Genomic DNA, 25,547 nt, shown 5'->3' on the forward strand with positions numbered 1-25,547 from the left:
TGACTCTATGAGTGTCACAAAGCTAAGGTGTACGCTAAGGTCAGACAAACTTTCACATGTTCATTTTTAGTTGTTTGTTTTTACCTTGCACTGAATAAGCCAATTTCCGAAAACATTACATAGTTTGATTTCTGATTCACCCCATATTACTTCAAAATATCAGGAAATTACATCTTTGGAGATTACATTGACTGAAAGACCCCTTCCTGTAGCAATTAGGTCACACACTTTTTAGGGTTTAGTATTTGTGAAGTTAAAGGTAAATGTGCAAATTTATTTCAATATTTGAGCAATAACCAAACAAATATTGTTATCAATTTGGGTTTGAAAAACGAATTCCAGATTGCTGAATATCAGGAAATTTTAGGAGGGAAATGGTAAATATATGAGATCATTTAGGAAACACAGCATCGCTACTCACGTTTATTTTTCAGCAGTCAAATTTTGCGTACATATCTTATCACAACTGATTTTACACACTTTTTTCATGAGGAGCACAACTTCGTCAAACAGTTGGAAAATGTCCTCTATTGCTGGAATGTAATGTCGAATACAAGATGCAGTGTCATTTACACTAAAGATGAAAAATCTGGATAATTTGAGATTAAATTTTGTATTATTTAATTTAACTTTAAATCAATCCCTTTAATCTTCGCTAACAGAAAGTGTATTGTATGGAGATGGATATCAGTGAAACTTTTGAATTCTACAGACAATCTAGCAGGTCTAATGATTGTTTTGATATTTTGTGTTTTTTTTCTTTGAAATTTAATATTTTGAACATATCCTACCTACCTGTCCAGGGTGAACCCCGCCTCTTGCCTGAAAGCCGCTGGGATAGGTTCCACCACCCCCCCTCCCCCCCGCGACCCTTAATAGAATAAGTTGAAGAAAATGGAGGGATGGATGGATGGACATATCCTACATCTTTGTGTAGCTGTCATACCCCCACTCCTGAACAGCTTTTTTTGTGATTTACATTGTGGGTCAACAGTGTACATACTGTAGTAATGTAAAAGTACATGCACATAAGTTAAATTTGTCTTTCTTTAACTGATAAGAGATGAGTCAATATCAGAGAACTCAACATGAGATAGGACTTGTCGATTGTTCCTTGAAGTACACTTTATTTTCAGTATGAGACAACAACAACAAATCAACATGCAAGTCTCCCTATCTCTACATCATGTTATACAAATAATGATTCTTTAGTTACAAAATATATAAATATTTAAGACCATATGTACATGACATTTACATTACTATATCCATTAATTTATTAAGTGTAGTACTATATATATACATTTAACAGGTATTATTCTTTAATATTACTATCATAATTATTATTTGCATTAATATTATTAGCATTATTATTTTTATTTTTACTCATTTATAAGTAGCTCTCCACAAAAACAAAGCATGTTGCAGAAGAGAAAACTGGACCATACCTAACGTTACTGTGCCTGAATGGTCAAGGAGCAGAGGCTGTCCAGCACTCGATCCTTGGTAAAGCATGAGAGTTGGCTATGTAGAGCACAAGGTTCAACAGACTATTTTGTACAAGGTGATAACAGGGCTTGCAAGCCAACACTTCATTCCAGGAGTATTTGGATTCCACTGAGGTAAACAACGACACTGCTTGGAATCTAGCACGCAGCTTCCACTATCCCAACACAATTTCCTGTTTTTTTGTTCACATAGTATATGTTTTCAGAGCTTAGGATCTCTGAGCTTCGACAGTCAAATAACTGCAGTTGAGTTTCCCTTTTCAAACTGTAACTGAGTCGCCCAATCTCCCTGTAACATGGACACACACACAGACACGCACAAAAGTCATGTTATATACCCTGACTAGTAATATTTAGTAGTCAAATTCATCAGTGGTACCATCAGCAGATTTGATATCTATCATTGTAAACATTTCTGTTGTGTAAGCCAACTGAGCTTCCTCTTATGATTAGATCATCCTGTGTAGGTGTACACAAACACTACCCGAGTTGTGTAAGCTCAAAAGCACAAAAAATAGGCATTTTTTTGTCCCTTCAACATGCATGCACACACACGCACGCACGCACGCACACACACACACACACACACACACACACACACACACACACACACACAATTTTCCCTGTCAACTGTCTCCCTCTCACCTTCCCACTCCCTCTGTTCCTCCTCTCCTTATCTTTCTCTCTAATCTCTCTCCTCCTCATTCCTCTCTACCTTTTTGCTCTATATCTATGAAATAATGCAGTTTTTGCTCTTCCTTCTCTGGCGAGAGTGCAGCTGGCCATGAATTGGTCCGTGAAGAGGTCCGTGATGGCCACCTATCCCAGAGGGGCTGTAGCGATGGCGAAGCTCCTCGTTGTTAATATAGCACAATTGCACGGGCCGAGGAATGGGTTCACCCAGGAAAAAACCCTCATCTCCCTCAGATTCAGAAGAAGATGAGCAGCTGGAGCACCACGGGTCAGCAGCCTCCATGTACCCATCACCATAGCATGGCCCACCCAGCCCAACAGGCTGCCAGCCAGCATTCTGAAGTGTGAGATCTGAAGTGGTGCGGGGACAAGGTCGGTGGGGCTGCTGTCGGTAGCCTCCTGGGTCCAGACCAAACAACTCTCGAGCGGCATGGCCAGATGGAAAGCGGTCATAATCCTCCTGAACACGGCGGTACGGCAGCTCTACCATTTGAGCTGGCTGGTCTGCTACCAGGTGCAGGGCATTGTCAGAACGAGAGCGACGTGAGCGTTTGTGGTGGCGGCCACTGCGCTGCTGCCCATTTCCATGATGATGTTTGCGACGTCTTGGTTGTGGCTGTTGTATCTGGGATACATGTTCCTGTCCATTAATGCGCCGGCGGGGCATTCTGTCGCTCATGGGAGCCATCCGCAAATTCCCACTGCTGCCCATCACTCCAATGCGACCTTTGCTGTCAAAACCCAGAGGCTGCGGGCCATCCCAGTACTGTAGTGGGTAGCCCACTCTCAGTGGGGTGTACATGTTGTTGTTGTTGTATGGGCGAGAGGAGGACAGTGACTCTGTGCTGTGGAACTGGACAGAGGAGCTAAGGGTTCCCATGTTGCTCTTTTCAGACACATTTACACCAGAGTCCTTGCTCAAGTCAGGCATAGAGAACCTGGACAAATGCTCCTGACGCTTACTGACCCCATCCAGAGAGTTGCCTGTTAACATTAAAAACCTCATGTTACATTTTCATACCATTTCAAATTAAATCACAATATATCATGCTATATAATGTGAAATGCTGTACCTGTAGCATTGGACATAGTCAGGGAGTCCATGGATCCACGAGGGGTCTGTTCCAAAGGGGTGAGTGGCTCATTGAAACTCATAGCATTGATGGGGTTCCTCCTGGTCAGCGGGGGCCTTCCATCTCTTTGGAATCCATGCAGGCTGATGCTCCTCTTGTCAGAAAATCCCTGGTTCTGGCTAGACATCTCATTAAAGCTCATTTGGGTGCGAAGCTTGTTAGGCCTAAATTCATCCTGGCTGTGGTGGATCCAGTTTTCATTAAAAGAGTGGCCCCTAAGGGCAGCCATAGGGGTCCTCTTGGCATTGCCTTGCTCCTTCCCCCAGGAATCAGGCCTCTTGCGTGGGTTGGCAGGACTCTGGGCTGGAGGATGAACATTTGCATTGGGATTGTAGCCCTGTCTGGTGTTACACTGACCCAACATATGTATAGATGTAGGGGTGGGAGAGTGTTCCCTTTGGGGGTCTTCAAAAGAAGCAGGAACATAAGGGTCATCTCGGCTCATCCAGACCTGGTTAAGGCTTGGGGCGCGGCTTGGAGCACGGCTTGGGGCACGGCTTGGGGTGCGGCTAGGTGTACGGTTAGGTGTCCTGCTTGGTGTCTGGCTCGATGAGAGGCTTAGGCGGTCCATCTGTACAGACAGAGGTTCAATGTCAGCTGACAGACGGTCAGGCATGGGTGGAGGAGCTGACTGGCGGGCTTCTGCACTCCTCCGCTCCTGTTCAGCATTCCTACGCTCCTTTTTACCAATCTTGGTGCTGTGGCGGGACTCACGGGAACGCGCACTCTGGAAAGCTGAATCTGAGGAGTCAGACTCATCTGGATCCTGATGAAACACAGCAGATTAGAAGTAAATCAACTGTTAAATATATGTACCTAATCTGTAAAATCTAAGACATAAATTAGTCATCTACCTGCCCAGCACTGCAGGACCGTGAGCAGAAGATTTGGCCCTGCTTTGGGAGGAAGGGACGGCCCAGAAGAGAACGTTTGCAATGGGCACAGCAAAAACATTCCTCAGTTGCATGCCAGTGCTGCCCATCATATGTCATCTGGCCTTGGTCGATACCTTTGATAAAATACACAAATTTAGTGCATACCATATCAGAACACAACATTCATAAGCACTCAGATATTTTAGCTCTGTAAAATTACAACTCTAGGAAGTCTCTGCTGCAAATGATCACTTCCCATAAATAGTAGCCATTAGGTTACGCTCTTGAGAATATCAGTGCTATAATGGAGTGAAATTTATACAGAGCTTCTTTCAATTTTTCTATCTCTGAAAGAAAAACATTTTGCAATTCTTCATCCAAACATGGATTTGTAAGAAAGCATGAATATATTTCACCAGCTCTGCAGCTGAGCTCAAGGAAGTAATCATGTTTCACATCCCCCATCTGGATACGACACTGGGCCATCCTGTGAAATGCACTCACTCACTGTTAGATGAGTTTGGGATGATAATAACCATCTACATCTGACTGCACTGACTCCACCTCTCCACAGCTGCACCACACAATGCTCACAGGGCTGATAATACCCACACTTGCAATGGATAGCTGTTTGAGGTGTTCTATTTAGGAAAACACAACCATATATTGTGAAAAGCATTTAAGCAACAATAAAAACCTGAAGGCAATGTGCTTTACCTATGTGTTCTCCACATGCATCGCAGTACTCAGCATAAAGGGACTCAAAGCAGTTGCAGCAGTGTGGTCGTCCATCCTTCATGATGTAGCGCTGGCCACCAAGGGTGGTCTCACATTCATAGCAACAGAAGTGCTTCATGTGCCAGTGATGGCCCTCTGCCTCGGTGCATTCATCAGCAAAGATGATCTGCATGATCCAGACATTATACTCATCAGCACATATATTTCATGCAGGTAGTCAATTGAATTTCTCATTTTATGACTTAATATGACATGCCGGCATTGCTCAGAGGTAGCGCGTGGCCATAAACCAACACAAGGTTGGTTCGATCCTCCTTTCTCCTGGTGACCATATCAAAGTATCCTTGAGCAGGATACTGAGCCCAAAATTGCTCCTGATGGCCCTGCGATGGACTGGCAACCTGTCCAGGATGTACCCTGCCTCCCACCCAATGTCCACTGGGATAGGCCCCAGCCCCGCCCCCAGCCCCGCGACCCTAAATGGATAAGTGGTATAGAAAATGGATGGATGGATGGACTTAAAATAACGCAATGACGAGTTAAATACTAACTAGTTTTACATCCATTTCCAAAGATTAGATAAATGTTGCTCTAGAAAAGCTAGATCATCCTTTTGGGGCAGGGCTCCATTGTTGGTCCAATTTTTGTTTCATTTTTCTATGTTACGCTGAGGACCTCTCAAACTAATGTGTATATGTGTCTTTTTAGCATACTAATGTACGATACAAAGATTATGCAGTGACATACTCAGTATTTCATAAATATCAGTTACTTTACCACCAATTCACTGATTCGTAATAACACATTTTAAATTGCTAATTTTTTGCTTATTTATTGTTATTGTCTTTATTGTCTATATTTATAACAACTTATTTATACTTCCTAAACTAAACACTTACACAAGAATAGAATCTGTTATTGATTCATGATTGGAACCAAGATGCTTCAATCTTATTCCTCACTCATCATTCATTTCAAAGATAAAACCAATTTAGTCTTATCAAATAAAAATAACAACTCAGCTTCTGTGTTGTATTATTCATTCAGTAAACAATATTAAAAGACTATTGCCATGCAATGTGGCCAAACTTATTTTTACTCTCCTGTCATGCCTGCTTGCCACACAATATGGTAACAAAAAAAACAACAACAAACAAAACAAGCAGACTTGACACATGGCAAGAATACTGAGCCATGTTTTCACTCCAGACCAGTTCCAACCACGTCCAAGTCTCTGAAGGGCTCCAGGCCCAGACAGGCGCACCTCATCACAGGCACAGCAGCGGGGTTTCAGCCTCTCGGCATGGTGCCGGCCACAGTAGATCTTGCCGTCCTGGTAGAAGTAGATGAGATCCACCAACAGTTCTTCACACATGCTGCAGACAAAGCAATGAGGGTGCCAGCATTTTCCATGACCTGCCCTGGCAGCAAAAACCACAATGTCCCCTCCATTTATCTGACTACCACACTGAAGGAGATAAGAGGAGACGAGAGGAGGGAAAAAAGCACAAAGACAGAGAGAGAGACATAAGAGAAGTTTATTAAATATAGTGTGTGTATGAAGAGAGTAAGAGAGAGAACATTGCAGTTGAAACTATGATCCTTAAAATTCAAATAATGATGGATTATACAGGAAAGCAAAACTATTTTTCTATTTTGAAAAAGTTTGTTACTGAGTAGCTGGGTGGCCAAGATGTATGTTTGAGTTACCCATTGGCTGCAGATCTTTCAAAATGCAGTGGCAAGGAGGTGAAGTACTCTGAAATGGAGCTAAATGCTGATCTAAGGAGACAACAAAGCCAGATTTGGGCAATTTTGAAAAATTTGAAAAAGAGAGTTGCTGAGTTCCACCTGTTGCACAGAACTGCATGAAACTCACAGGGATGCACAACAATTAAAGTATTTGTGGGCAAAGTTTTGCTTTCAAAGACAGAATCTTTCTTCAGTGGTAAAAATGAGGAAATTCCATCGATTATGGATGTTTCAAGTCATAAAAGTTTGATTAGACTCATAGTGGTAACATTTCTGTGATATATCTTTCACAATCAAATAATATATGAATACCAGTTTGATTGCTATCAAGTTTTAAAATATCAGAGTGTTATTCATTGGATTATTCATATGAAGGAATGTTGAGAGGGCTGTTGAGGGGGAGAGTGCATCCACTATTATTCCAGTTAAGGTCATTGATGGCCCCATAAAGGGTAATATAACCCTCAGTGTTCACAGATAGATTAGATCAGAGGCCTTTATTGACCACGAGTGGATATTTGTCATGAATAAGTCAATTGAAAACAAAATCCTTACATTACTCCATTGCCACTACAAAATAACAGCAAAAAAAAAAAAAAAAAACATAAATAAATAAAAAACAGTAGAAAGTGAGCATTACTATAATATTGTGCTTAAGGTCAAATTGTAAATAAATCTATATTCTATCATTTCTGTTTGATTCACAGATGACCAGTCATCCAATGAATTATTACTGGGACCACTACAGAGATTGAATGGTCCAGCCATATACAAACCATGTTTGTAAGAGAGAGAAAGGCCCTCTCAACTGCATTAAGTAAGTGATATGGACAACAAGCGAGATGGAAACATTGGTGGTTAGAAGCTTTACCTTGTCACAGACAGCCCCATTAATGGTGAGAGGAAAGGGACGCACATTGCCCCTGCCCAAGTTGTCCTTCTTCCGTTGGTTGCTGAACAACTTCAGCTCTCTTTTCTCCTCCTCTTCCAACGCATTACAATAACGTACCTGAAAAACAAGATTCCTCATTAAGTCAAGCATGTTTACCTCATTATCTTTATTCTAAAATGCCATTGACCTACGGTAGATCCAAGTAACAATAATAAGCTGTTCCTGAATAAAGGAGCAAGATATGTTTGCTGCTAAAAACCTTTTACCTCATTGTCATGTGGTGGCAACTGGTGAAGTAATTGTTTGATGCGATATTTCTCTCCAGGGCTGTTAATATAGGGGACCTTCTCTTCGGGTAAGGAGTTATAGTACTGATGCACCTGACAAACAATACAAAACACATGTAGTTTCCAAAACATTTTCAATCACTAAGTACAACTGTCATTATGTGTCCATCGCTTTGAGGAAAGTCTTTTTTTACATGGTATACTATATGTCATTCAGTAGTTACCACAAACCGAGGAAAATTAATCTGAGATTACTTCCAAATGAATTTATAAAGGTCTCTATGCAAATACAATTTTTTTTGTCTAGCCATTCCTCATTGCTGCCCTTGGAAATACGTACATGTCTAGAATTTAGGTTGTTGGCACAATGAGCTCAATGACACGGCGGCACACACAAAAGCGTCTTGATCAATGTATGTTGGAAAGATCTATTTTGTACAAATTTTTGAGATCCAATTCATATAATCAAATGGTGTGAAGAATAAGGGGGAAAGAAGGTGTGTCTGCGAGTGCTGTATCGGATACTCGGTAGCACACCCACTCATATGTTTTTGAGAATGACATTGAGATCTCTGCTAGATTTTCTGCTTGGGGTCAGATGAGGGACTTTTCTCTGAATCTCCAGTTTCAAGCAAGAAGCGCTTGAACTGGAAGTGTACAGGAAAGCTCTCAAGAATGCTATGTTACTTTGTTGTTAGGACTTCAAAAAACAATTTTACCTCCCTTAAAATCATCTTGTATTTTTAAGTTTTAGAAAATGACAAATGAGGAAAAAACATACCTTCACATTTTTAGTTTTCTTAACTTCAATAATTCAGTATCTAAGACAGCTTTGCCTACATACATTGACTAATGTATGACTACATTAGTCATATTTTGTAAGACATATGGAGAATGAACATTTTCAAAGAAACAAAATAACCTTGTCGTTCAAAATTGAGGATTTTAGGTTCTGACAATTCAATGAACTACACCATGATGATCTTTCAAAATGTGAGTCTCATTAATGCCATTGTTTGTTGAGAAATGAGTAATGACAGGCTTAAAATCATTATTTTCATGTACTTTAAAAAAGCAGCAAACTGTAGACACCTCTTGTCGGATGAGGGAGCCGTAGCATCTTTCATTATACTGCCAAGATGGCCGACTGGAAAACGTGACAGTTATCAGCCCATCCTGTCATCTGTTAATCTGTTCTCGGCTGCCCATTACAGTAGAGTGTTGCACTCAGAAAATGAAGACAGTGCTTACACCTTATGTGTTGAGAGAACAGTGTTAATCTTGAGTCTCAACAGGCCAAAATCAAACAAACAATACGTAAAATATCCTCTTCCAGATGTGTACAGTTAGGGTTAGCACAGTGAAGGATGCAATTAAAATGCAAATGAATCTGGACATAAACACATTGCCACACATTTTCGATTTGATTCACCTCAAATCATTCACTGCCTCCAACAACTTCCTCTGGGTTTAATTTTTTAAAGGATTAACTATTAAACAGAAGCAATCTGATATGTACACTAAACCTAGCTTTGAAGAGAAAATAGTATACTCACATTTTTTCAGTTTCTTATATTTATATACTTAGAGAATTATACACTTAATTGTTGTCACGGGAATTGTTTATTCAATAGGTTGCTGCATGACTTCAATTGAAAAAAATTATATCCAACAAATTTATTTTTCAACAGTTTCAAACAAAACTATTTGTTAAAATCCAAAATATTATGGCTATCTAACTCAGATGAAGGAAAAAAAATTGAACGTAACAAAGACTAAACTGAAAATTGCATCTGGCAAGACATTCGTTTCAATACATGAAATATTAATAATTATAATACCACAATCAAGACTACATAAGCTGATTCATCCACTGCACACATTTTTTTTCTTCAAAAAACAAATGATCTGCTATTCAGTCTTTGGTTGCTGTTAATGATTTGGCCATGCCTGTCATTCTGTATGACTATGAACTTACACAGGGTTAATGTGAACACTGACAGCTAAAAAAATGTTCTTACAATTATTCTTCCATGAAAAGTGAAGTCAAAGTGATTTATTTGCCACCCTTTCCTTATCCCAAAGAGTCTAAAACAACATGAAGGGTATTTATAAACAATAATGATCCATTATCTTGTTTTCACATGAGCAACTATGGAACTAATAGGAAAATGTCACAAATATTTTAAGTGTTCTGATATATTCAGTTCAATTTGATATGGCCATGACTATGGAGGACAAAAAGATATATTAGGTAATGTAGGGACAGGAGAGTGATGGGACAGGAGTGTCCAATATGAGGTCAATATATGTGACTTGAAAGGGAAGAAAGAAGATCTTGTTGAAACTTTCTACCTGCTCAGGACTGATGCCCGGGGGAACCCAGGCGTACTCCTCCAGAGCACATCCAGAGTCATCATCTGAGGTTGAGTTCCTCTGGAAGTCGTACATCAGCTTGGTGATGGTCTTCTCCATCTCCAGAGACATGGCTGTCACAACATGCTCCTCAGCACAGATCACTTCAGAGGACTCAGGTATACCTGATGAAAATGCAAAGGCATTCACTTTTAAAATGACCATGTGTAGTAGTTGTTTAAATTAGTCTGTTTCTAGTTATAGTATATAATATTTTTCCCCATAGCAAGTCTACAGTGTAATCTGTTGAAATAAATGTACTCAAAGAATGAAGATACATGGGCAAATAATGCAATGCCAAGTTGAATGGATCCATAATTTTGTAAGCACTGACAGGCATGCAGACATCCAACATGAGTGAAGACATACAATATTGAGTTTGATGGCTTTTTTAAAAAAGAAGTTAAAAGCATTCAAGAACTTCTACAGGCAAGTTATCAAAAAGCCTTTATATAAAGGTTAAAACACTACAATGCTCATGCATTTTAAATTTGGGCTGAGGAGGACCCTACACATAGGGCTTGTCTGGCCTGCCCATTCCCAAAAAGAAATATTGAAGGAAAATTTTTCAAAGGGACGCAAAAGTTAGAATGATGGCTGCTTTCAAAGAACATTATTTTTTTAATATGTCAGCTGGGATAGGCTCCACCCCCCCTTCGACCCCTAACAGATAAGTGGTATAGAAAAGCGATGGATGGATTGATTTTTGTTAACATGGTCATGGTGGTAAGTTATTTCATTTTTGTTGTCAAGACATTTCACACAAGATCAGTTCAATGGGCTCCATCCTTTCGGACCTTGAATATCTGTACCGTATGTCAGTCAATTTGTTGTGTTGATATATTTCAGACCAGTGATACATTGACCAACTGACACATAGACTTTGCCAAATTGCCATTATATCAAAATGGATTTGTGAAATATCAAACAGTAAAGCAATCCAAAAACATCCTGATCATTTTACATTGATTTTATGGATTGGTGATCAATTTGATTCTCTCCTCCTTCTCTCTGACTGACAGGAAACAGCTGCACATATTTCTGACACATGAGTATTTAACAAGACTAGGTTTTGCCACCTAAGTATGAAAATGAAATGCAACTCACTTTGCAGGCTACTTGTATATTTCAAGCAAGAATGAATTCTTTTAACATCAGATGGCTTTTTATTTTGGTGCCTAATATGTCACAAATATTCTTCGTGATAACTGAATTTGCTTCGGCTGTTGAACACACAGAATTGTCGATTAGATCTTTTCTACAGGTGAAGAATCAAGCTGTTTCCTGGCAAAACAACACAAGTGTGAACAGACCTTGACATTTCTGAATCAAAATGATTTGCAGCAGGTATAGTCTGGTTGTTTCAGACAGCAACACGATGTCAAAATTAGATTAGAAATCACAGAACAACATAGCTTCAGCAGAGGCCAAGGAACAGCAGACATTTCCATGACTGAGCCATTGAGTCAGCTTCCATCCCAACAGAGTTGAGTACTGGTTATCTCTCCAAGATGGATGCTGCTGATATCTTTGTGAGGAGAGATTGCAGGTATCTAACCTTAAGCAGTTAGCCTGGCCTGGCAGGAAAGAGCTGCAAGAGTTTACACCCCAACTTCTTTTGCTGTTTATTTCACACCAGCACATTGTTGAATTCCTGCTGAAGCATCATTTACTGAACTGTTTACCAGGACTATTTGTGTCAGAAAGGTGGGATAAGACAACTGAAGTTCATTAGGTGAGTCATATTTATACTGTGTTGTTATGTTGTGATCAGTCAGCAATTTAAAGTAACATAGTTGAGAAAGTAATGCTGTTCTAATGGACCAACAGTAGCGGTGACATCATTACAGTGGAGAGAAAACTGGTGCATTTTTAGATTAATTTTAGGTCGAAGACAGTTCAACCTTGATGTTAACACTCAGTGCCTCAGCAGGGATTTTAGATGGACTGAAGACATAAATTAATCACCCCTGAACAGATACCAATCTTTGATTGTGGTTGGTCATAGTTCAGTCATTGGGTTAATTGGGGTTTTTTTTGGTCCGATATCAGTTGTTTTTATGTTTCCGTCTCCATGTAATGGTTTAAAATCTTCTTCACCATGGCAAACATAAAACTATAGTGGGGGAAATATTGATAATTTCTGGATCAATACGATGTAACTTTACAGCCAACTTTGGTTGGGTTACAAGACAGTATGCTGTGCAATGATAAGACAGAAAATGTGTCATCGGTTTAGATTTGGCAATCCTGTTTCATGTAAAGACATTACAAGAATGATGTGTTGGTTATCCATCCGTCCATCCATCCATCCATCCATCCATCCATCCATTTTCTACTGCTTATCCTGTTTAGGTTCCAAGGGGGGCTGGAGCCTATCCCAGCGGCCTTCGGGCAAGAGGCGGGGTTCACCCTGGACCGGTCGCCTGTCCATCGCAGGGTCAGCACATAAAGACAGACAACCACTCACACTCACAGCCACACCTACATCACTTTAGAGTATCCTCTTAGTCTAGTCCCTACTTACATGTCTTTGGACTGTGGGAGAAAGCCAGAGTACCCAGAGAGAACCCATGCAGGCACAGGGAGAACATGCAAACTCCACACATGGAGCCTTCTTGCTGTGAGGCGACAGTGCTAACCAGTGCACCACTGTGCCACCCGTGTTGGTTATCACTATTATTACATTTTTGACAAATTTCCCATTTACAAAGTAAGAATATACATATTGCAACACATGACACACAAAAGGGGATTTACAAGAGGGTATCAATGTCACACAGAGACCATATAGGGCAAGATTCTCTCAAACAGTGCCTCTACACATTTAAGCCATAATTGCCCTGTTTTAGACTTGTAACTAAACAGAACATCCTGAGCACACTGGGCGAGTTTATTTTGTTAGTTTATGATGATATATTGAATTAGAAAATTGCAGGGTTTACCTCTCTTCCTTAACATCCTACTCTCATTTAACATGGGAGTCAATGGGGCTGAAGGACGTTCTTCCTGACAGTTGGATAAAAAGCAAGCAAAATATGTGGCGCTCTCAGGTAATACAACTAGATTGTAGGAATAAAAAAAATGTCTCCTGCAATTTCTTGCCCATTAGGTTAATTGTATACTCTAAATTGACTGGAGGTGTGGCTGTGGGAGAGAATGGTTGTCTGTGTTTATGTGCGATGGACTGCCGACCTGTCCAGGGTGTACCCTGCCTCGCGCTCAAAGGCAGCTGGGATGGGCTCTAGCCCCCCATGACCCTTAACAGGGTCAGCAATAGAAAATGGATGGATGGAATTTCTGCCTGAAATTATGAGCTTAAAGTGAAATTTGTAGTAAATTTAGGCAAAAATCCTATTCATTATTGACATCACTATCACATGCTGGTTGACCACAAACATGGAGCTATCGCTCACAACAAGTAATATCAAAACATCAGTACAAGTAACTAAATAACGAACGAACGAACGAACGAACTAACTAACTAACTAACTAACTAACTAGATCGAAGCGAAGTAAAATCTGGTCAACTGGACGTAAGTTTATCTTGAAATCCTCTCTGGTGAACTTGAGGTTGACGTCTACCGAGTTGATGTGTGCTGTAAACGGTTGTACCTCCTGAACCTTAATCTTCACCCAGGTGTCATCAACGTATCGGAACCAGTGGGTGGGGGAGGGTCCACTGAAGGAAGTCAGGGCCCTCTGTTCCACCTCTTCCATGTATAGGTTGGCCACGATAGGAGATACGGGAGAACCCATGGCACAGCCGTGTTTTTGCCTGAAAAACTTCCCTCTGTACTGGAAGTAAGTTGTGTTCAGGCAAAGGTCCAGAAGTTGGCAGATTTGGTCCGGATTGAGGTTGGTCCTGTTGCTGAGGGTGTTGTCCAGCTGTAGGCGTTTCTTCACTGTTTCCACAGCCTCCACGGTAGGGACGCAGGTGAACAAGGAGGTCACATCGTAGGACACCATGGTCTCATCTGGGTCCAGCTTGAGTTCTCTAACCTTGTTCACGAAGTCCATGGAATTCTGGACGTGGTGGGGGGTTTTCCCTACCAAGGGGGCTAAGATGGTGGCGACGTGTTTGGCAATGTTGTACGCCACGGAGTTTATGCTGCTGATAATGGGTCGGAGCGGGGCACCTTCCTTGTGGATTTTGGGGAGGCCGTAAATCTGTGGAACTGCGTCTCCGGGGTACAGGCGGTGATACTCCAAGCGGTTGATGATTTCCCCTTTTGCAGCTTCTGTAGGTGTTCCACCACTTTCTTCTTATAGCTGCTGGTGGGGTCGCGTTTTAAGGTCTCATATGTGTGAATGTCACTGAGAAGAGAACTGATCTTGTCCTGGTAGTCAGTTGTGTCAAGGACCACCGTGCATCTTCCTTTGTCAGCCGGAAGGATGGTGATGTTCTCATCTTTGCTCAGTGCATTCAAAGCCTTCCTTTCCTGGACCGAGAGGTTGGCAGAGGGGACCTTCGCTTCGGAGAAGGCCACTGTGACCTTGAGTCGTAGTTCATCTGCTTCTGTGGTGGAGAGGTTGTTCTTCTTGATGGCGGATTCTGTGGCAGTGATGAGGTCCACCGTCGGGAGATGTTTCGGGGTGACAGCAAAGTTCATTCCTTTGGCAAGGACGCGTTTCTCAGGACTGGTGAGCTCCCTGTTGGATAAGTTCCTTATCCACCTGTCCTGTGAGTCCGCTGGGGTTGGGCCTTCTGCTTCTCGTTCCCGGTCGAGGCGAGACTGGAGGCGCGCGAATTTCCTTTTCTGCCTCTCCTTGCTCTTCTGATGTTGAGATAGTTGGGCTGTCCCAACGAAGGAGGTGACCTTGTTCAAGATAAACTTACGTCCAGTTGACCAGATTTTACTTCGCTTCGATCTACGATGACCTGGATGAATGAGAACCTACACAGATAACGAACGAACGAACGAACGAACGAACGAACGAACTACTAACTAACTAACTAACTAACTAACTAACTAACTAACTAACTAACTAACCAACCAACCAACCAACCAACCAACCAACCAACCAACTAACTTCTGGTCAGAGGCCATGCCCACTTCCTGTCCATTATCCAGAAACAGATACTATTTGTTTTGAACACCTCTGGTGATGACTATTTGACTTTCATAACATATCAGCACAACCCCTTACAAGACAACAACACTAATTACATCCTCCCAAAAGGCATGTTAAAGTTAACCAAACATCCCCATGGAGGATCAATACTCTTGCTGAGTTATTGCTTTATTAGGGCCTGAGCCTGAAGGTACTTCAGGCGAAGACCCTATTATGTTTCTACATTTGTTTCGGGTTCACTGAATAAATTGGAAAGATAGTGTATGTCTTTCATATAGTTTAAAAATCATTACATTAAGTATTGGAAAACTCACTAAAAGAAGACTTGTTGATGTTTTCTAGCACACCTATAAAAAGTACCAGGGTCTTCTTATTAACAGCTCTACAACGCAATTAGCAATCATGTGCCGTGCAAGAGTGAGAGTCCATTCCTACCAATCAATGCATCTTCAAGCAACCTGGAAGAACTAATCAGTGAAAGCAGGTGTAGGAAAGACTGGTTGGAATAAAATGTGGCAGATGATTTGCCCTTCTCTGAACATCTTTTTTACTGACATTATAGACAAAAATAAAATTTTTATCTTTTGTATCAGAGCTGCTGATTGTTTCAATTTGTGGATATGAAGCAGCTGAATACACAAAAAATATTTAATATCTGTCTCAAGAGGAAAAGTACCATATCTGGTCTTCATGTATTTTATGACCTCAAATGTTTTAATTGCAGAGTTGATAGGTATAATACTGTTCTCTCTGTGGAGTTGTACTGCAAATGTGCTTGATTGCATTAATGTTATTACAGAACAATATGAATATTGCCTGTAATGAGCAGACAAAGACTTAATATTGTCATATGCTTATATGGACCTAAAATATCTTCATTGTGCAGATACAAGTTTAACTTGCCAGGTACTGTAAAGGCACATTTAAGGCTAATGCAATACTTTATTGTTGCAAAAAGAAAACATATGAAAGTGGTGTATGTATGAGCAATAAAGAAAAATTGTACATTGTTGACATTCACACATAATTTAGACTAAACCATTGGATTGGGGGTTGGATGAACATGATTAAAAGGAGAGTAAGGAGTGAAAGCATTGAAGAGAACAAATCTGCGACAGTGTTACTTTGACTCGTCAGCCTCATAGTTGGCAGCATCACTGTTGGCATTGTATTAATTGGGGAAATTTGATGGTATTTTCACACAAAAAATTTATGTGAAAGTGCAAATGTTTGAGAGCAGATGTTTCAGAATGTGACACACTGAGTCATGACTGGCTATCCAGAGATATAAAATGAGAGAAACTACACAAAAATATACACAAAATTAACCCATTTAAAATGACCAAATACCTATTTTTATCAGGGGCAATGTGCTGTGCCGAGAGATTAGGATATTAACACCAGTCTGCGTTCATTTAACAAATTATGGTTCCATTAAAGTCAAACAGAAGATACTAAAGGAAAGCTTTATAGGTGAGACTTGTGGTTTACAACGTGCAACCACAGCAACCTGTCTGTGTCTCAGTCAGATCCACTTTTCCATTCTCCTTAGCTCCCCTGTCTTGTCCGGATGTAGTTGCCTCCATTTGCAAAAACCCAAGATGAGTTAAGCCAAAACGCCAAAATCAAGGTTTCAAAATGGGGGTCTACAAGCAATGGCTGTATCCTGAGTGTGCATGTAGGTCATAAATACAAATGGTGAAAAATAATGAAGAAAGCTGCTTTGATGATAAATCAAGCATGGCAGTTCAGGCAGGCCATGGATGTCAAGCTGTGTTTACTTTCTCAGCTGATAGCTGCCAAGCTAAACTATCCCAAGTCAGTTGATGGCTCAATTGACTCCACCTACACTTCCTATAGGCTAGTTGTAATCAGAGTGCTCTTTTAAACTGCTCTAGCCTGTCTACATATTTTGTTCCCTCTGCTGCCTGTTTTGCGGGCTCCTGTGTGGGGAAAACCAGGAGGGCATTGCTGTCTCTCCTCGCCCTCCTGCTGATCATGCTGGGCCCGGTCCACGACGGGTGTCCATGGCGGACAAACTATGTCATGGAGTCACAGTGGAGCTCTGGGGCTTTCATCTTGCAGATGGAGGGTTTGGACGTTCCAGGGATCAGTGACAATAGCCAGTTCCCAGGTTTTTGGAGCTCTTGTTTCTGGGCCACATTGCTACCCTAGTCAGAGATTTTCACAAAGGACTGTCTAGAATATCCACTACTCCCCAAACCCAATGGTATCGCAATTCCACGCAGACCTCTGGGAAGAGGAGTCCAAATCTAAACCGGGATGCCATTCTCCCTCCCCTGCTGATGCCATCTCACCCAATTTGAGAAGTCAGATCCTTTTTCGTAATAACACTGATTTGGTGAAAATTTTGCTATGGTCAGATTTCATCAGCCCTATAGGTGTAGCTACCCATAAATACTCTGGATAAAAGTGTCTAATCATTGGTTTATCTGCTTCTTATGTGACAAAGCCCAGAGCTTTACTGTGCTACCAGTGTTGCATCCATTGATGATGCAATTAAGGTCATCAAAAAAGCAGGTGGAGGTGTGTGGCTATCTAAGGCAGACATCATCCATGAATTTAGAGCAAGGTTATATCTTTACCTCCTTCTCAATGGCACGTCTTTGGAATTAAGTGGAGAGACAAATGTATTTCTCAGTTAAACTCACTTTTAGTTGTAGCAGCAGACCAAAAAAATTTGATAAATTGTCAGATACACTTTGTCTGATCCATTTAAACAACTGTAAATTGCCTTTTGTGCTTCACCTTTTCAATGATTTTCTGTAAATGGATTACAATCAAGTTTGCCCTACAAGTCATTCCCCAGGGAACATTACGGCTTCCCAACCTCTTCAAACTGTTAAAAACATCCACATGACATGGTAAATTGTGATGCAGGCTCCAGATCTCAGCTCCAGTTGTGGTCTTTGATGCTTAAAAAACTGAAATAAAAAAATTAAATGAATAAATCAATGGATGGTATCTCATTCTTCTATTAGGAAAATTTTAAATCCTCATTAGTCATTAGGTTGTACACAGATGCTGACCCTATCATTGTTTTTGTTTTGTTTTTTCCAATAACCAGTGGTTTGCAGACATATGGCTAAAGAACTGTCTTGCCAGCCATTCCTCTTCTTCTGCTCTGATGGACCGTACCCAATTGTCATAGTATGTCTCCTCTGAGGGAAAACTGGTCAAGGCAGCAAATTTTGTTTTTTGTGACCATGAAGCTACTGTTAATATTATTAAAAGGGGGGGGGGGGGGGATTCCTTAATTCCATTCTTCAACATATCTGTAAGTTGCTGTACCTGGGCATCTGTGCTGGGGAACTTCATTGTTTGAGTTGCTCACATTCCAGCATTAGACAAGAAGATTGCTGAGGGCTTGTCTGAATATGAATTTCAGGATTTCCGCCAATTGTGTCCAGTAGCTGAACCATCCAGTTTACCCTGCCCCCCCCCCCCACACACACATCCAGTTAGTGTTAGATTAAACTAATCCCTGCAATTATGATCCTCACGATATGCTATTTTGGATTAACAAATCTGCATTAAAAGTGTATGACTCTGCATTATTCTTCTTCATCTCATTCTATGCCACCTTCTCCACTGCTATTATGACCACCACCATATGTCCTATATGGTACACTGTATTAAGTCATACAACAATTAGCCCTGCTCAATTAAAAGCCTTGTGTCAAGTATCCAGTTTCACCCATTCTGTATGGAACCATCCACAAGCAACCTGCTCGAAAACCCATCCATTCGTCTTTTGCTCAACGGTTTCAAAAGAGAGAAACCACAAGGCAATACCTCTTCTCCCATTCATTCTATCACTATTGCACTAAATGATCACACATTTAAAGAGTGGGTGCTTTGGTTTATGTTTTACTTTTAGAAACACAGCTTTTACAGCTTTGTAAGAGGTGGAGAGTTCATCACATGCACAAGACCTTTAAGCCCTTCACATGACCTCACTATAGCCACTGTAACACTTAAAACTCACTACTTCTCACTATTCTTAAAGCATTCTAAAACCAAAAGGGTTGAGAAAGGAACACACATTTTAATTTCTGTCCACTCTCCTCTATGATCCGCTATTTGAGAAGCAGAACTCAACCCAGCCAGCAAAAGCCTCTAATCGCTACAAAGAAAGGAAGACCCCTGTCTTTGGCGTGTTTCGCCACTTGCCTTCCTCTCCTCTGTCAATCTTGTGTGTGTTCACCTGATCCCTACACCTCTCATTCCTTCTGCATAGGAACAGCATAAACACAACAATCATTCTCCTGTTTCAATGCTGAAAGCAATGGACCACTGATCATCTGCGAATATTATCTATATCCTGAAGCTCAAGCTATCCTTGATGCTCAAAAAGGGCACCCCATAATTTGAAACAATAGTGTGTAGCATTTGTTGGCTTCACTAACTCATTGCATATATTAGGATTGGCTTAAAAAATCTTTCTGATTAGTTGCCTAGCTAGCTCCTCCTGCAAGCACCTTCTTGTAGCTTGTAAGACTAAGTAAGGTTTTGCATGGTCTGGTCCTTGTTGGGGTTTTTGCTGCTGCTCATTCTGCATTAACTTTTCATGATGGTGCATCAAGCGCTCTTCCTACCTCTGGTTTTTCCGTGCATGGTATGGTAGTTTTCAAGGTCTTTGCTGCTGCTGTCCTTGCTATAGCCTTCATGATGGCTCATGAAGAGCAGAAAGGTGTGCTCTTCCTGCCTCAGGCTTTCCACATATGTACTTTCAGTCCCAGAATAGACCTGTACCAATTATAACTTATGGGATACAATAAAGATTATTTGGGGAAATTAGTCCTGACTGAACTACACAATCGCAGTCAGAGAGCTACAATGAAAAATTACCCAATACGTTTTATCATGTGACATCACCATAGTTAAGGCTTGGCAGTTTGAGCCCAAGACTAAGCTCATGTTTTGGATTAAAGTAGGTATTTTGATAAGGACAGGAAACCTTCATTGTCATGATTAAAATCACAACCACAAAGAGTATGGTTGTGGTCAACACTTGTGGTTACTAGTAGAATAAAACCACACTGAAAAGAAATGGGAAGTAGACGGTGGGTTCCTTTATTTAAGTAGCACACTTTGTCAACTTGCCCATCGACCCTGATTTCCCTCTGTGAAGTACTTTACTCTATAATCATGTCACCTGACTGCTTCATTTGCTCCTGACAAGACTCACAATTACACTCGTGACTAGAGAGAATTAAACACTATATAAAACAGATAATCTTGTTTCTTTTTAAGTAACTGAACAGATATTAAGGTGGTATTCATCCTCTAACATGCTCCCTCTCTTTCTCTCTCCCACACACACACACAAACACACACACACAAACACACACACAGAAATATAGACAGACACACACACACACATACACAGATATGCTGTGTGGAATCTCTCATATAATCAAATTAAAATGAGATGAATTGGAGGAAATGTTTCTCAGGCATACAGAGATTTTGTTGAGTCACTTAAAATTAATCATTTGACCTGAATGACTATTTTGTTTTAACCATCTGCAGTCACTGGTGTTGGGAGGACAACATAACTCATCTAAACACTCAGTGAGAAAGCAGAGAACTGTGGAGCAGTTCGGAAAAAAACTTAGCGAGTTGCCATGGCAACCAGTTGGTGTGCATAGTCTTGAACATCACCCATTTACTAGTATCTGAAGATGTATGCTTTTACTGTTGTAACAATAAGCATAGAGAGACCTGTGAATTTTTTTGACTGCTGTCTCTGATTGGAAGCATCTCTTCTGAGCTGAATTATATAATGGACGACGTACAGGCTGTAAGCATCTTTTACAGAGCATAAATCATCACTGACTGTTTTTAGTAGTCAAGATTTGCCTCGCCCCCATTTAGATCCCATTAGTAGAATCTTAATTTACACATGAATTAACTGAGATTAATCAACATCTCTGTGCCAGATGAGGCAAGATCTTCATGAGATATCAGGTAATTTTGAGAACAAAGAGGCTCTGTGGGTAAAAAAATAAACCCTAAAATATCTTGTATTTCTGTGCGAGAAAAATAAATTTGAACATACACAGCATTTGGAAGCAGAAGGAGAGAAAACATTAAGAGAAACAATAGATAGAGGGCTGTAGATGCAGTGTTAAGAGCAACGCTTTCCCTTTTTCACGTGTCATGCTTCACCCACCTCCCTCCTTCCTCCTCCCATCCTCATGTGCCTTTCTGACAGGCTCTGTGTGGGTGAGCATGGGAGAAAGAAAAGGAGAGGGGGTGATGGAGAAAAAAAGCTCTTATTTATGTAAAAGCTGGCATTAGAGGAGGTGCTCTGCTGAAGCACAGAGCCTGACCAAGGCTGTATTAACGCTTCAAAATGAGAGCAATACCAATCAAAATCAACTATGTGCTCTCCATGACAAAAAAAAATTGTGAATCCCCTCGTCTATTCCTAGCATGCAGTATGTCAGCAGCCCTTTTAACTTCCCTCAACTGCTAAATTCCCTGTGTTTGCATATTTAAAATTCTCCTTTCAAATATAAAACAAATAGAAGGCGTGAAAGTGCTTTCCACATATATTTCAAAACTCGTGTTTAAACATAAAAGCAGATGTTAAAAGCTGCAGTTGTTAAAATGTGGAGTATTTCAGTGTATTCATTCCTGCCTTTCCCACTAATCCACAAAAGTCATATAAAAGAGGATGTAAATTGTTTCAATAGATTCTTGGTTGTCAGCTGTATCTTGGGAATTATTTCACTGCAAACAGCCGCTGTGTATTGTTATTTCTCCTGTAATGAAGCATCCTTCGCCTGTTGAGGACATTGCTGCGGAAGTATTGTCGAACCTCTTTTTTTAGGATTTATGAATGCTGTAAAACCACTGACTACGTGCATTAAATAACTTACCCCTGTAATCAGATGCAACATATTTCAAGTCATGTCATTCAATCCTCTCTGATGGTAATGGCAGCACTTTACCACTTTCGACTGCATCACATTCTCAAAGACTCAGCACATCCGCTGAAATATTAAAGCCAGAGGACAGTGGGAAGTTGAGGCTTTTCATGCATACATTTTATGCTCACTCTCACTCTTGTTCTGTGTGTTGCACATATACTCTGAATGTTAAAGAGGTGGCAGGGTTTCAGTTCGCCCCCCCAGGGCTTCGTTACAAAACTCTAAAACATCAAGCCAGGATCATTTTGTTAGTATCTCATATATTCGCTTTACTTGACAACAGAAGGATTACATCTAGTATCGTTCTCTCCATTGCTACCAGTTTCCTGCTGCAAATGGCCTCTGAAAGCGCTGGTGTGACTATATTCAATAAGGGTGAGAGCTAAAAAGAAAAAAGATTCACTGAAGAATCACACTTCTTACCTCCTACAATTCTGAATCTATTCAAAAATAAAAAAAAAAATCGATTTTTTTATGTTAATAAAATGATTTTGATGATTGAAAAGTGTGGAATTCAGCACCTTGTCTTGAAACACATCTTACAAATAGACAACAGTTGCAAGCATCCATCCATCGTCATCTTCCGCTTATTCCTACACATTAAGGGTCGCGGGGGGGCTGGAGCCTATCCCAGCGTCAACGGGCGAGAGGCGGGGTACACCCTGGACATCGCAGGGCCAATATACAGAGACGAACAACCATTCACACTCACATTCATACCTACGGTCAATTTAGAGAATCCAATCAGCCTCGTCCCCATTGCATGTCTTTGGACTGTGGGAAGAAGCCGCAGTACCCGAAGAGAACCCACGCAGGCACAGGGAGAACATGCACACTCGACACAGAAAGATTCCGCACCCGAGCCGGGACTTGAACCTGGAACCTTCTTGCTGAGAGGCCACAGTGCTAACCACTGCACCACCGTGCAGCCCCCAGTTGCAAGCATATTTTTTTTATTTAATGACTTAATCATTACCTTTGCAAATGTCACGCTCAATGAGAGACCGTACGTAGAGCAACCAACTAAGCAGGAACATGGGAGTCTGGCAGGCACACTATGGCATTTCATCTATGAGGTGGGTAAAATAACTTGAGCTTCAGTCTGTTATCACCTCAAAAGCTCTCTCTTGTTTTGTTATTCTCATGCAGACAGGTCAGTTATTCACGTATAACAATATTATAAAAATGAGTTCATTGATCATGTGATTAACTTTTTGAAAGAAAAAGGCTGCCATTCATGTTTCATCTTGTATTTGAAACCAGTGAATTGAGTGGAAAACAATTTACTGGGACAAAAGACTGCAAATAGTGCCTCCGGTACTGTTCATTCAATCACAAATTGATTTTGAATGTAATTCACTTGAACTGAGAATCAATTGTCAGTTGATTCGTGACCCTATGAATGGACAATCCAATCAAATTGTGCCATACTGAAAGATTCACACCCCTTTTCATACACACCCATAAGCAAATGTGTCAGTTGACAAATGTTGAAGAGACAATGATGACGTCACTAGGCTCTGTGGGCAGGACTGAGACAGTAACCTACTGCTTCACTGTCCCTCCCTACTGACACACAACAGCCCAAAATGTCAAACATCCCCATGTCCCACTCTCCTGCTGAACACAGTACTGAACGCAATTATCCCAGATTAAGAATAAAGGTTTGCACACACACACAAAGACTGCCTACTTACACTCACACTCCCTACCCTCAGACCTCCAGCTTTTCTAGCCTGTCCCCCAGTGGCAGGAGAATCATCTCCTGCAATGGGGAATACGTGTGCCAGAGCACAGTAACCTTCCATACAGGATAATGGCACAGGAACCCGTCACCATGGAATCAGCCTGGTTGAATAAATAGAGCAAATCCTGCCCTCCTCTCACATACACACTCATGTCAGTAAAGGAGGACTCAATAATAGAATGGTACATTGTGCCTAGGTTCATTTGAAGAAGAGAGAAGATGGCATACTTGATAGTAGGTAACAGGTTTCTTTATCAAATAAGCTCTAGCTGAGAAGTAGTTGAAAAAAGTTCAAAATGATAGCTTCCAAGCAAGTTCATTGTGCTTCATTCCTCCATCTTGTTTCTTAATCCTCGTGAGCACTGAAGGGGAGGTGTGTGTTTGTGTGTTTAACAGCTCTCTCTGTAGAAAATCATTATCAAGAACACATAGAGAAGCAGCCAAGATAGTTTGATCTTGTCTTCTGTCAGAAGCTACAAATTGTCCTCCATTTTGCTAGGGTAAATTCAGATTTTAATAACTGCTCATTAAGTGATCAGTTGGGATTGGGAGTTAATACAAACCCAGAAATACGTAACCCTTCATTTCAACAACAAACAGCTCTCATGTATCGCTAATCAGCTCATAATCCAGTTATGAGGATTAAATTCTTACTACAGCTTATTTGGATCAGGACTAGCAAGAAATTAATTGAAAGGGGTTGACCCTATAGGAATAAAGCTCTGTGGTTCAGTTGGCAGAACAGGCTGAGAAAAGCTCAGAGTGAGTGACAATGCTAGTGATATAATTGGGAACATAATGCACTCAAGTTGGCCATCTGCATTATTCACATGGTGTTGTCATCAATATCTACAGGGACATCAGTTTCATCCGCTATAGCTGAATGTCCTGAATGTCAGATAAAGCAAACGCTTAAATCAAGTCATTTTTTACCACAATATGCTAATTGCTGGAAGTGTGTCTAAAATCCAAAGTAGGACTCTCTTACCTACAGATGCACAAAATTTCACAAGGACCTGAAAAGCTGTAATTAAAGGGTGACACATATCTGCTGCTCCCCCACTATGTGTGGGATGGCCTGAAATAGAATTGCAGGGTTTCAGCAGGCAACAGGCACTCCACACCACTGCAAAGGCACCATCCTCTGTGTCACTGAAGGAAATGGATGCCACCTGTATTCATTAGCCTCCTCTCCTTGTGGGAAATTTATCAGATGATTGTGATCAGGTGAATTGACAGCCAAAGCTAAGGAGCAGTCAGCTGCCACGTGAGAGCAACATTCTGAAATGGCAACATTAACACAGCGGATCAAGTTTCCAGCCCGAGACCATGACCTGTGTGGGGAGTATGTTCTACCTCGACTGCTGCCGGTGATTCACAAACTGAAACAAATCCTGTTGTGTGGTTCCATTTACATCATTTGCTTCAGGGTGTAATCTTTAATAGGGGGCTGTTTTTATTCCATGGAG

The 25,547-nt window shown here is 40.9% G+C and overlaps 1 protein-coding gene across 1 annotated transcript in view; it reads right to left on the reverse strand.

Annotated features, from left to right (window-relative positions):
- Window positions 1-987: 987 nt before the first annotated feature.
- Window positions 988-25,547, reverse strand: part of LOC147255762 (prickle-like protein 2) — a 41,930-nt gene continuing 17,370 nt past the window's right edge. The window contains exons 2-9 of the mRNA XM_086213691.1: window positions 10,234-10,418; window positions 7,858-7,971; window positions 7,571-7,708; window positions 6,212-6,415; window positions 4,927-5,113; window positions 4,189-4,343; window positions 3,275-4,100; window positions 988-3,185 (exon numbers count right to left, since the gene is read on the reverse strand). Of these exons, the coding sequence (XP_086069817.1) occupies window positions 2,239-3,185; window positions 3,275-4,100; window positions 4,189-4,343; window positions 4,927-5,113; window positions 6,212-6,415; window positions 7,571-7,708; window positions 7,858-7,971; window positions 10,234-10,365 (2,703 nt within the window). The 5' untranslated portion in view covers window positions 10,366-10,418 and the 3' untranslated portion in view covers window positions 988-2,238. The remainder of the gene's footprint in view (window positions 3,186-3,274; window positions 4,101-4,188; window positions 4,344-4,926; window positions 5,114-6,211; window positions 6,416-7,570; window positions 7,709-7,857; window positions 7,972-10,233; window positions 10,419-25,547) is intronic.

The sequence above is a fragment of the Aulostomus chinensis genome, chromosome 9, assembly GCF_037954235.1.
Source record: "Aulostomus chinensis isolate RoL2024-O1b breed Wild chromosome 9, RoL_Achi_v1.0, whole genome shotgun sequence".
NCBI classification, from domain to species: domain Eukaryota; kingdom Metazoa; phylum Chordata; class Actinopteri; order Syngnathiformes; family Aulostomidae; genus Aulostomus; species Aulostomus chinensis.